The sequence below is a fragment of the Hemicordylus capensis genome, chromosome 4, assembly GCF_027244095.1.
Source record: "Hemicordylus capensis ecotype Gifberg chromosome 4, rHemCap1.1.pri, whole genome shotgun sequence".
Lineage (NCBI taxonomy): Eukaryota > Metazoa > Chordata > Lepidosauria > Squamata > Cordylidae > Hemicordylus > Hemicordylus capensis.
Genome location: NC_069660.1, coordinates 105,365,151 through 105,378,573, shown reverse-complemented (window position 1 = coordinate 105,378,573; position 13,423 = coordinate 105,365,151). Strand labels below are relative to the sequence as shown.

The 13,423-nt window shown below is 44.2% G+C and overlaps 1 protein-coding gene across 1 annotated transcript in view; it reads left to right on the top strand.

Annotated features, from left to right (window-relative positions):
• Positions 1–427: 427 nt before the first annotated feature.
• SLC35D1 (solute carrier family 35 member D1) overlaps positions 428–13,423 on the top strand; it is a 32,655-nt gene continuing 19,659 nt past the window's right edge. Inside the window, exons 1-5 of the mRNA XM_053242457.1 lie at positions 428–645; positions 1,671–1,704; positions 1,792–1,878; positions 4,288–4,355; positions 6,185–6,256. Coding sequence (XP_053098432.1) covers positions 428–645; positions 1,671–1,704; positions 1,792–1,878; positions 4,288–4,355; positions 6,185–6,256 — 479 coding nt within the window. The remainder of the gene's footprint in view (positions 646–1,670; positions 1,705–1,791; positions 1,879–4,287; positions 4,356–6,184; positions 6,257–13,423) is intronic.

Here is a 13,423-nt window from a genome sequence, read left to right as displayed (position 1 = left end):
TTGGGACCACACGGCTTAATGACACGTCGCCGTTCTCTTCTCTTTTTCAGGCGGGGACTGGGGAGGGGAGTGCAAAGGAGTCCCCACTCAGTCTCCAGTAGACGGCTAGGGAAGACCCCTGCTCGAGGCCATGGAGGGCCGCTACCATAGAGATAACGTTCAGCAAGGTCCGCGTGTTCTTCAATTGCGCCTTCCGTTCTGAGCGGGGCAGCGCGGCAGCGGCTTCCCAAAAGAAGCGAAGAAAGTGGCGCGAATCTCAACCATTGTGTGGCTCTTCCACACGCGCGCAGGCGGTCCCTGCTTCCCGCAGTCTCAGTGCGGGGGGGCGGGGTAGGGGGCTCCTATCTCTACCCTCCCGCCGGCCCCTGCTGGCTCCCGGCCGGCCGCGTCTGTTCTGCTCCGCCCAGTCTGACGTTCGCTTGCAACCATGTCGGCGGCCGCGCACAGACGTCAGGCTGGTGGGGTGAAAGGAGAAGTCCCCGCCGCCGCCGCAATAGCAGCAGCCACCGCTCGCGGAGATGAGGAGCCGGGCATGGCGGCGGCCCCCAGCCTCACCGTCTGCCTCAAGCTGCTGGCGGCTGCCTTCTACGGCTTCAGCTCCTTCCTTATTGTCGTGGTCAACAAGAGCGTCCTCACCAGCTACGGGTAAGGGGGGCGAGCCAGCAAGGTCCGAGCAAAGTTCGCCGCCGTGGGCGGGGGCGCCGGTGGCAAGTTCAGGGGCAGCGCCAACGGGTTGCATATTAACTCGTGTATCGGGGAGGCAGGCCGCCCGCCGGCAGGATCCATCCTCCCTGAACAGCTGGTGAACTGCTGCTGTGACCCACCTTTTTGCTCGCCTGGCTGGCTTCTTGCAAAGCCAGGATCCAGATTCCAGCCTGATTTGGGCGAGGGGAAGGTGGGCGCTTACTACGCGTCACCGGCAGCCCCCACATGAAACAACGGGGGAAGGAGCTGCACTGAGCACCGCTCATCCCTCCGCGCTCCCGTTCAGAGGGCATGTGCACTGGATATAGTTTATGTCCCCCTCGGATAGATTTCTGAGACCACTTGTAGGCTCTTGCTCAGAAGTTGCTCGGTGTTCTTTATATGCCAGTGGGTTACTCCCAGGACAGTTCAGCATCGCATAGAAATGTAACGATTATTTCTCTACGCTGCAGCTTCATAGATTGCCATACCACAGTTGCTGGTGCTTGGGGTTTTATTTCTACCCAGCGCCTCATCCTCTTTGACTTCAGGGCACAGTGTCGCTCTGAAAGCCTTTCCTCCGTGCTGTGTTGAGCCTTCCTGTGGTGTGTTTTGTGTTTCTTTCCACTGATGCCTCATGTCTCGATTTTCCATTCTACTGAACAGTCTCTCTCTATATGTGTAGGGGTGTGTGTGTGTTCATTCCCTTACTGGATACATTAAAAAGAAGCAACTGATGCCATCCAATTGCTATGCAAACACAGTCGAACGTGTTGGGACTATGTATGCCGGGGCGTTGGTTGCCAGTGGCAAAGGCAAAAGCATTTTAAAAATGCATTTGGTTCTTGCTTATTTCCATTTTGGCCAGGGAATTGTTCTGATGTAGGGCATTCTCTCTGCCATCGGGTAGGCTCTTTCCATTATGCCTGAATGTGATTTGCCAAGTTATGTGATGCTTTGTCTAATTTGTTTGCTGTTTATTATAGATTTCCTTCCTCGCTCTGTGTGGGACTAGGCCAGGTTAGTTGGAATCCTTGATTAACCAAATTGCTAATAAGGCAGGGAGAGAAAGGACCAAAATCATGATCTCTGTTGCTTCTTTCACAGATGTTGGCTACGGTGGTTGTCCTCTGGGTGGGAAAGGCACTCAGGGTGGTGAAGTTTCCAGACTTTGACAGAAATATACCTCGAAAGGTATGGCATTTTTCCTGCCTAATAAACCATTGGTGAATCATTTGGGCAGAAGCATCAACTATATTGTGCATGCTTCTGATGGGGGAGAGGTAGGTCTTCAAAATTGTTCCATTGTATATATGTGAGTAAACTGAAAGAATACAATGTGAAACACTTTCATTGAATACATTAATATAAGCATTGTTTGCTGCTCCAGACAAAGCAAACTTCTAAAGGTGGAAAAAGTGCTGTTAACATCAAAGGAGTCCAATTTTTTCTTTTGTTCTGATAAGTAAACATTCTAGAAGAGTGATTATGAATTTGTTGCTGCAAAAAGATGCAACATTAAATACTAACTAGTTTATTGTGGCATAAGTTTTCATAGGCAGTACTTTGTCTCATGCAAAATAATCTCATCAGTAAGTACTTATAACTGCTGATGTGCAAGGGTTTTATATATTTGCCTAATGTTAATTGTTGGAATTAGCATTGTTCCAGAAAATACAGCTAAATTTAAAGTGGCTTACAGATATGTTATTTATAATTTTTTTAGCAAAATGATTTTCCAAACTAGAAAAAATTCTGGGAAGTATTTCCATATTCAATTTTTCTGTGATTTTTTCCCTCCCATTTCTAACATTTCTGCTTGACTACATGAAAAACCTTTGAGTTCAGTGAGGAAAAATTAATATGGTGTAGGTGTATGTGTTACAATATATATAGATCAAACAACATGCCAAATCAGATCACAATCTATTTAGGGTATCAGGAAAATTTAAATTTTTGTTGTCGAGAAAAATCAATGCATTTTTATGCAAATAAGGTGGAAACTTGTATGGAAAACCTTCCAGAAAAATTTCCAGTTCAAATAATTCCAGAAAGCCCCCATCTTGGGTTGCTTAAATGCAGGTTCAGAACCTTCTAATCTGAACCAGTAAAGGTTTACTCAGAAATATATCCCACTAAGTTGCCTACTTCCAGTTAATAATGCCTTATGGTGCAATTATATACATTTACCTGGGAGTTTGAACTTAGTGGGTATCCAGCCCTTCAGTGGACCCCCTGTGTGAGTGCAGCTCCACTTTCCATTCACAGATGAAGCTTCTGATGATGGAGCGCTGCTCTACAGAAGGTCTGAATGCTGCCCAGTGTAGCTTCTGAGTAAACATAAATAGAACTGGACTGCATATTTATGTTAATTTTTTTTCATATTCTGAGGAACCCACAGAAATGAATTTTCTGATTTAAATGTTTAAATGTGACTGTGTGTAAAAGAAATGTGGATGGCATCAGATTTAAAGAACTGTCATTTCCTATGCATTCAATATTAGCATACCATTGATTTCTGCACGTCTAAGGAACCAGTGACATTATTTAAATATTACATCAGCTGTATGTAACTGTATAGGTACATTTCTGTTACATGCCTAGCATCTCATTAAAATCGGGCCTAACTCTGAAGACAGAATGTCTTTGATGTGACAGAAGTTGTTCTGTTTTGTATTCTTTCATTCTTGAGGAAAGGAAGGATATATGTGCTAATGTTGTAAGCTAGGCTGTGAAACCAAACTGATTTCACATGCAAAAGCTATAATGCTACAGTTGAAGCATTACTGTGCATTTCCTGAAGCTTACCATGTTGTAAGTCTGGGGAAAACGGTTCCTATGAATAGTTAGATCTCTAGCTCAGTGTTTCTCCACGTTTTAGGAGTAATGGACTGGTACATTCTTCATGTGCAGTTTCTTGAAGCAGCAGTTAGTAAAGGGGTCACCCCCAACCCCAGGCCCCACAAAACAATTTTGGGCTGGTAGGGGCTACCACTGGGAACTCTCTGGAGCTCATTTCCAGGCAGCCCTCATAGGAACATAGGAAACTGCCATATACTGAGTCAGACCATTGGTCTATCTAGCTCAGTATTGTCTTCACAGACTGGCAGCGGCTTCTCCAAGGTTGCAGACAGGCATATCTCTCAGCACTATCTTGGAGAAGCCAGGGAGGGAACTTGAAACCTTCTGCTCTTCCCAGAGCGGCTTCATCCCCTGAGGGGAATATCTTGCAGTGCTCACACATCAAGTCTCCCATTCATATGCAACCAGGGCAGACCCTGCTTAGCTATGGGGACAAGTCATGCTTGCTACCACAAGACCAGCTCTCCTCTCGTTGCTGGATAATGTTCATACAAGGAAGCTAAATTAATGTTATCCAGGAGCAAGGGCTGCCTGCCTAGAACTGAGCTCCTTAGAGCTCGCCCAGGCTCCGTGGATCCCCGGCCCCACCCCTCTACATGTGATGGACCAGTACCCTCACGGGCCGGTACCCAACAGCTCACGGACCGGCACCAGTCCTCAGACTGGTGGTTGAGAAACACTGCTCTAGCCTACCCTTACCTGTTTACTGAAAGTTATTTTATCCTTTTTACAATTTTCTAGACATTTCCACTACCTCTTCTCTATTTTGGGAACCAGATCACAGGACTGTTCAGCACAAAGAAACTGAAGTATGGATAACTTTTACCTTTGAGTGAGGTTATAAGTTTATTAAGTTTTTATTAAAATCTCTAAATTATGATACATTTGTATTTGAAATGAATTATTTTGAAATTTATAAACAAACCATTTGTGTTTTACTTAAAATGTGTATGTTTTTGTTTAGCTTAGCTAAAGGAGAAGGGAAATACATTCAGCAGGCATTCTTCTTTTCTCATCTTAGTCTGGAGAGGGCAAATATTTTAAAATATGTTAAAAGCAGAGTATTGTAGCTTTCAAAAATGCTTTAATCATTGAAACACTGAGATAATGCATAATTTTGCCCATAGTTGCAGAATGTCAGTGCTAGAACATACTAATGATACCACCAGCTAGGATTGCACTAGTTATTAGCATTATTACTTGGAGGTAGATCCATTGGCTGACATTCTGACTAGGACTGCATATGTGCAGCTAGAAAACGCATGTGTGCAGTGCTAGTGTTCCTGCTTTTGAAATGTGGGGTTATTCATGCACGGGCGATGATTTTCATTGATTTTCCCTTCCTCTGGAAGTGCTCCATGCAACCCAGAAGTAGGTCCCTGACGGTCGTACAGCAGTAGTCAGTATGTCAACCAATGTGATTTATTTCCAAGTAAACCACCACAGCATCAGGCTCCTTCAAGACATTATAAGCCAAGTAAGGTTAATTTGGCTCTCCGATATCTGTGCAAATAAGAACACGATGACCTGCTGATTTTGTGATGATTAATGGTAACAGAGATTTCTTTCATGTAGAACTTGGTTGTAAATCATATGAACCTGGTGACAAAGACGTTATTCTATACTGTTTCCAAGAAGGTTTGTTCTCTGAATGTTAGTGGTGTCTTTATTTTTTTAGCAGCACCCAGATATAAAGAGAGAGGAGGTTAGAAAAGTCCTAGTGAAAGAAAAAACAGTTGCTGAAGCAGAAAATGGTGATCAGTTGTTGTTGGAGCGTACTTGCAAAAATTACCTGACAATATTAGTAATTATTTAAACACAAGTCACAGTCTAATACTTTATATAATTCTAACGTTAATACATATAACACAGTGTGCATTAATGAAACCATTTTAAAAATAGATAATACTAACACTGGGGGAAAAATGTTCTCAATTTTTTTAAAAAAATTTTTTTGGACAGTGCAAGCTACTCTGTTATTTTATCCCGTAATACCATGCCATTGCTGACTATTCCTGGATCATGGGTACTAAAAGATGTAGGAAAGTACTAGTTTTAGCAACAAGTTGAGGAAGGTGACTAAATATAACATTATTTTCTAGTCTTGTAATTTGAGAGCTTCACTTGTTGTAAGTGAATGAGCTAAAAGTACATAAGCTAGTTTATGCAGGACTTTCCCCATGTAATGTTTCCAAGAGTAAAACTTTAAAATAGCTGGTATATAGTTGAACTTCATATACGTAAATCCAAATTATTCAGTTTGGGGAATTTATATTTGCTAGCCCCAAGCTTTGTCAGTGACTGGAATATTTTCTTGCTGTATATTTGACCGAAGTTGGAAATGATTAATTTTTTTTGCCTACTCTGATTTTTCAAGGAACAGTCACTTTCATTTAATTTAATTTATTTATTTATTTATTTATTATTAAAACTTTTATACCGCCCTTCCAAAAGGTTCAGGATCTATGCCTCAGTATTTAACACCTATGCCTTAGTATTTTTATCTTAGCTTCTCCAAATTAACTTTAAAATGTCTCAGAATATCCATGTGGAGTTGATATTCCACAGTTTATATAGGAATATATCAGATTGCTTTGGATAAGGGCTAAAACTTGGTTTCCTCATTTTCTCTTTTCAGCCTGCCAATGTTTACGGTCCTGAGACGGTTTTCTATTCTGTTTACAATGTTTGCTGAAGGAATTTTACTCAAGTAAGTGGTGCGAAATTGCAGTTGCTCCATGTATTGGGCCATATGAAGAGTGTGGCTAATGCTAGTCTTATTTCCTTCAGCCATGCAGATAGGTAGGAGCCCAGAATAGGGTCAACTCAAGGTAAAGTTGTGCTGTCGAGTCGGTGTTGACTCCTGGTGACCACAGAGCCATGTGGTTTTCTTTGGTAAAATACAGGAGTTGTTTACTATTGCCATCTCCTGCACAGTATGAGATGATGCCTTTCAGAATCTTCCTATATCGCTGCTGCCCAATATAGGTGTTTTCCATAGTCTGCGAAACATACCAGCGGGGATTCAAACCAGCAACCTCTTTCTCCCTAAGCAGGTTACTTCCCCACTGCACCATTAGGTGGCCCAAACTCAAGGTACTATGGCCAATTTCTTGAAAAAGCTTTTTGCAGATGGCACCCTGTGTATTACATTGAACAAGTGTAAAAAAAGGGTGGGGGGAATCCTGTCTGTGTCAGGGGTCCACAAAGTTTGGCTTGCCAAAACATGGTTGTGTAGTGGTTAGAGTGCTGGACTAGGACCGGGGAGACCCGAGTTCAAATCCCCATTCAGCCATGAGACTTGCTGGGTGACTCTGGGCCTGTCACTTCTCTCTCAGCCTAACCTACTTCACAGGGTTGTTGTGAGGAGAAACTCAAGTACACCGCTCTGGGCTCCTTGGAGGAAGAGCAGGATATAAATGTAATAAATAAATAAAAACAAACAAACAAACAAATAAATAAATAACCATATTTTGCTTTTACCACTGGTCTTTTCCTTCCTCTCTGGGTGTGCCAGAGAATGTCAGGGTGTTTATGTGATGTGACCTGGAGCTTTGTCCCAAGCTCAACATGTCAAGAAAATCCCCATTAGGTGCAAGAGAGAGGAGATTGGATTTCTCATATTACACTGAACCTGCTCTAAAACTCAATGCAATATGAGAAACCTCTTCTCCCCTCTCCAGGTGGGGATACTTGGAATACTGAGCTTTAGCTCAGGCTGTTGTATTATGTTGCAGGACCTCTTCGTCATCTGGGGAAATTGCTTGCTCGAAGCTCAGCATGATATGAAGCTCCTGAATTAGGACTGAAGCGGGGGTTTCTCATGTTGTACTGAGCAGGAACCAGCATCTTTAGAAAAACCTGGCCAATATTAACTTTACTGGGTCCTAAAGTAACTATAAAGTCCTAAAGTAACCATTTTTTTTTTAATAACCTCAGAAGTTCTCGCAGGATTTTTCCTTTTGACTCCTGGACAACTTGACATAAAACAACAACAACATTTATATATTGCTTTTCAACAAAGATTTCCAAAGCAGTTTACATAGATAAATACTAAATAAATACAATTGATCCCTGTCCCCAAAGGGCTCACAATCTAAAAAGAAGCATAAGACACCAGCCACAGTCACTGGAGGTACTATGCTGGGGGTGGACAGGGCCAGTTACTCTCCCCCTGCTAAATAAAGAGAATCACAACATTAAAAAGGCGCCTCTTTGCCCAGTTAGCAGGGGTAAAACGTGGCTATAATATAAGTAGATGCACAATAGTTCATTTTGAAATCACAGTAATTCTTTAATTTTATTGTATCTCAGACCAATTTTATTGTGCTGCAGTTTGCTTGTGGTCTTTGCAGACCACCACATTTTCCTATATGACAACCATCCCGTGGGGGAGTGCTTGAAAGACTGGTATACTGTAGCTGCTTCTATGGAGTCACAATGTATGTGAGACAAGATATGCTTAATGATTGTGCCTTAGAACAGTTGGTCATGGAACTGACCAGAGAGGAGGAGATGCTGGACCTCATCCTGAGTGGTGATCAGGACCTGGTGTGAGATGTCAGTGTTGTGGAACCAGTAGGGAACAGTGACTATAGTGTAATCCAATTTAGCATACATGTGAGGGAAGAATTGCCAAGGAAATCCAAAACAGACACTTTGGACTTCAGAAGAGGAAAGTTCAAAAATGAGGGGACTAGTAAAAAGAAAGCTGAAAGGGAAAGTCGGGAGGGTCAAGACATTCCAGCATGGACCCTATTTAAAACCACAATAATAGAAGCTCAGAATGTATGCCAAAAAGGAGGAAGGTACCTCCTCTAGAAGGAGGTCAGTATGGCTAACAAGTAGAATCAAGGAAGCTATAAAAGGCAAGACAAATTCCTTCAGAAAATGGAAGTCCTGCCCAAATGAACAGAACAAAAACTCTAGCAAAAGAAATGCAAGGAGACAATAAGGGATATAAAAAAGAGAGTTTGAGGAACATGTAACTAAAAGTGTTGAGGGGGATAATAAAAACTTCTTTATATACATCAGAAGCAGGAAACCTGCCAGGGAGGTGGTTGGAACGTTAGATGATGAGGGAGTGAAAGGAATGATTGAGGATATGGTGATTTCAGAGAAGCTGAAGGAGTTCTTCGCAACTGTCTTCACAATAGAGGATACTTACTGAGTGCCACTCCTGATGCCTCTCGGCAATGGAGGCTGAATACCAGAGTCAAACAGAGGTGACGAGAGATGATGTTCTAAACTGGTTTTAAAAATTAAATTACCAGAGCCAGATGGCATCCACCCAAGAGTTCTCAAAGAACTCAGATGTCAAATTGTTGATTTCTTAGCAACAATATGTAACTTGCTTCTACTGTCAGGCTCTGTACCTGATGACTGGAAAGTAGCCAATGTAACACTGATTTTCAAGATAGAATCTAGTGGGGATCCAGGAAGTTATAGGCCAGTTATCTTAAAATCTGTCCTGGGTAAATTGATGGAAATCATACTTAAGGATAAAATTGTTAAACACAGTTCAGTTGTGAGCTGATAACTAGTTAAAGGAGAGGAAACAGAGTATGAATAATTGGACAGTTTTGACAATGGAGGGAAGTAAAAAGTGGGGTCTCCCAGAGATCTGTGCTTTTAAGTTTATTCATAAATGATCTAGAAGTTGGGGCAAGCAGCGAGGTAGCCAGATTTGCAGATGACATGAAAGTATTCAGGGTAGTGAAATCCAAAACTGATTGTGAAGAGCTTCAAGAGGATCTCTCCAAACTGGGTGAGTGGGCAACAAAATGGCAAAAGCGATTCAGTGTCAGTAAGTGTAAAGTGATGTACATCAGGGTGAAACCCCCTCCAACTTCACATATACACTGATGGGGACTGAGCTGTTGGTGAGTGACCCAGAGAGGAATCTTGAAGTCATGGTGGACAACTACTTGAAAGTGTTGGCTAAGTGTGCAGCAGCTGTGAAAAAGGCAAATTGCATGCTAGAGATCATTAGGAAGGGGACTGAAAATGAAACTGCTAATATTACAATACCTTTATACAGAGCTATGGTATGGCCACATTTGGAGTGCTGTGTCCTTTTTCAGATATGATGACCAGAACTGTACATAGAACTGGAAAAGGTGCGGAAGAGGGCAACCAAGATGATCAGGGTCCTAGAGCACGAGGCAAGGCTACAACATCTGGTGCTTTTTAGTTTAGAAAAAAGGCAGCTAAGGGGAGATATGATAGAGGTCTATAAAATTATACATGGCATAGAGAAAGTGGAGTCACCTTAAGTGGTGCAGCAGGGAAATGCTTGACTAACAAGCAGAAGGTTGCCCGTTCGAATCCCTGCTGGTGCTATATCGGCCAGCAGTGATATAGGAAGATGCTGAAAGGCATCATCTCATACTACGTGGGAGGAGGCAATGGCAAACCCCTCCTGTATTCTAGCAAAGAAAATCACAGGGCTCTGTGGGTGCCAGGAGTCGAAATCAACTTGACTGCATACTTTACTTTAGAGAAAATAGATAGAGATTTTTTTCTTGCTCTCTCAACACACCAAAACCATGGGTCATTGCCAGGAAATTTAGGACTGACAAAAGGAAGTATTTTTTTTTAAAACATAGAACAGAATTAATTGATGGGATTTTCTGCCACAGGATGTGGTGATGGCCACCAGCTTGAATGGCTTTAAAAGTGTTTTATTTATTCATTCATTCAATTTTTAAATCGAATTCAAGCTGGCTCAGGGCGGTTTACAATTAAAAAACAGAAATCATTAAAAACAATTAAAACAGAAATACAAATATAAACACCAATTTAAAAACATCTTAAAAAACAAACAATCAAAACAAAACCCTGAAAACCAGGTTAACATTAAAACAATTAAAACTAATTAAAAACCCTGAAAGGCCAGGCCAAACAGATGGGTTTTAAGGGCTCTCTTGAAGGTCAGTAAAGGATTAAGATTATGAATTTCTGCTGAGAGTGCATTCCACAGCCCAGGAGCAGCTACAGAGAAGGCCCGCCTCTGAGTCGCCACCAAATGAACCGGTGGTAACTGGAGACGGACCTCCCCAGATGACCTTAACGTGTGGTGGGGATCATGTAAAAGAAGGCGCTCTCTAAGATATCTCGGACCCAAGCCATTCAGGGCTTTAAAGGTAATAACCAGCACTTTGTATTTTGCCTGGAAACATATTGGCAGCCAGTGTTAACTGTTTCAAAACAGGCATCATATGGTCTCTCCAGGTTGCCCCAGAGACCAATCTGGCTGCCGCTTTCTGAACTAACTGAAGTTTCCGGACTGCGTGCAAAGGTAGAGTACAATGTGCTCTACCACGTAGAGCACATTGCAATAGTCAAGCCGGGAGGTTACCAGCTGATTCACCACTGTTTTGAGGTCATCCTCTTCGAGGAATGGGCGCAGCTGTCGAATCAGCCGAAGCTGATAGAAAGCACTCCTGGCCATGGCCTCCACCTGAGATACCATGGTGAGGCCTGGGTCCAGGAGTACTCCCAAGCTGCGCACCTGCTCCTTCTGGGGGAGTGTAATCCTATCCAGCACAGGGAGATCTAACTCACCCCTCAGATTCTGAGCCCCCACAATGAGCACCTCCGTCTTGGTTGGATTCAGCTTCAGTTTGTTATCCCTCATCCAGCCCATTACTGCCTGAGGGCAGGCATTTAGAGAATGAGTGCCATTTCCTGAAGATGGAAAGGAGAAGTAGATTTGGGTGTCATCAGCATACTGATAACACCCAGCACCAAACCTCTTGATGACCTCACCCAGTCGTTTCATGTAGATGTTAAAAAGCATTGGTGACAGAATGGAGCCCTGAGGGACTCCATATAACAGCTCCCGTTTTGAGGAGCAACTGTCACCAAGCTCCACCATCTGGAATCTACCTGAGAGATAGGAACGGAACCACTGCAAGGCAGTGCCCCCTATCCCCAACTCCCCCAGGCGATCCAGAAGGATACCATGGTCGATGGTTATCGAATGCTTCCGAGAGATCCAGAAGGACCAGCAGAGTCACACTCCCTCTGTCGATAAAGGTCATCCATCAGGCCGACCAAGGCTGTCTCAACCCCATAGCCAGCTCTAAAGCAAGTTTGAAATGGGTCTAGATAATCAGTTTCCTCCAAGACTGCCTGGAGCTGGTCAGCCGCCACCCTCTCAATCACCTTGCCCAACCAAGGGAGATTGTAGATTGTTCTGTAGCTGTCCATCGCTAAGGGGTCCTGGGAAGGCTTCTTTAAGAGTGGTCTAACCATTGCCTCCTTCAGGCAGGGGGGCATCCTACCCTCCCTCAGTGATGCATTTACGATATTAACTAGGCCACCTCCAACAATCTCCCTGTTAGATAGAAGCAGCCAAATCAGGCAAGGATCCAGAGAACAGGTGGTAGGCCGCACCACCCCAAGCAGCTTGTCCACATCCTCAGGAGTCACAGATTGAAACTGATCCAATCTAATACTGCAAGAGGGATTGCTGGACACTTCCTCCATAGACCTTGCAGAAATAGTGGAGTCCAAGTCAGCCCAAATACAGGAGATCTTATTCGCAAATAACCCATTAAAGGCATCACAACAGAGCAACTCCGGGGACTGATTGGAAGTAGAAGGAGCAGAAACCAAACTCCTCACAACCCGGGATAGCTCCGCCGAGCATGAACCTGCAGCCGCAATGCGCGCAGACCAGAATATCTTTTTTGCTGCGCGCACTGCCACCGCATAAGCCTTCAAATGGGTCATATGCTGAATCCTGTCAGATTCAAACCGAGTTCTCCTCCACTTGCGCTCTAGTCGCCTATCCAACCGCTTCAGCCCCCGCAGCTCCTCAGTATACCAAGGAGCCATTTTTGCAGCAGGTCGGAAGGGACGCTTAGGAGCAATCGTGTCTACTGCCCTGTTGAGTTCCCTGTTCCAGGTTCCTACCAGGGCATCGACAGAATCACCGGCTGCACCAGCGTCAAAATCATCCAAGGCCTTTTGAAATCCCACTGGATCCAGCAGCCTTTTTGGACGGACCATCCTAATAGGTCCATCCTAATAGATTGTGGCTGTGAGAGCAACCTTAACCAGGTAGTGGTCCGTCCATAACAATGGGGAAACCACTGGATCCCCCACCCACGGAACACCCCCCATCCGAACAAAATACCAAATCGAGTGTATGGCTGGCAACATGAGTTGGTCCAGAAACTAATTGGGATAGGACCATAGTTGTCATGGCTGCTATGAACTCCTGAGCCGCACCAGACAAGCCAGCCCCAAAGTGGATATTGAAGTCCCCCAGCACCAAAAGTGTAGGAGACTCCAACACCAACTCCGCGACCAGCTCCGTCAGCTAAGTTAGGGAGTCAGTTGGGCAGCGGGGTGGACGGTACACCAACAGATTCCCCAGTCTATCCCTAGTTCCCAGCCTCAAAAATATGCACTCAGTATAAGTCAGCTGTCTCACAGGGGCCCTGGTAAGGGAAATGGTATTCTAATGGACCACAGCCACTCCACATACACACACCCGCCCACTTCCCGTGGCCTGCTCCATGACAGAGTAACCTGGTGGGAGAAGCTGAGCCCACACTGGACCACTCGCCTCCCCCAACCAGGTCTCGGTTATACATGCCAGGTCAGCTCCCTCATCCACGATCAAATCGTGGACAATTTTGGTCTTATTCTGAACTGACCTGGCATTACAGAGGAGCAAGGCCAGACTCTGTGGGTTGTTGGGGCTGCTCCCTGGGGCCGAAGAGTTGACAGAACAGTTGGAAGTGGAAACAGTTACTAAATTACTGATTTCCCTTCCCCTGTAACGGCCAGCTGCTCTGCCAGTGCCAATTCTTCTATTCCCCACCACTACAGTAATAGCTGCCACCGAACTGCTAGGCACACC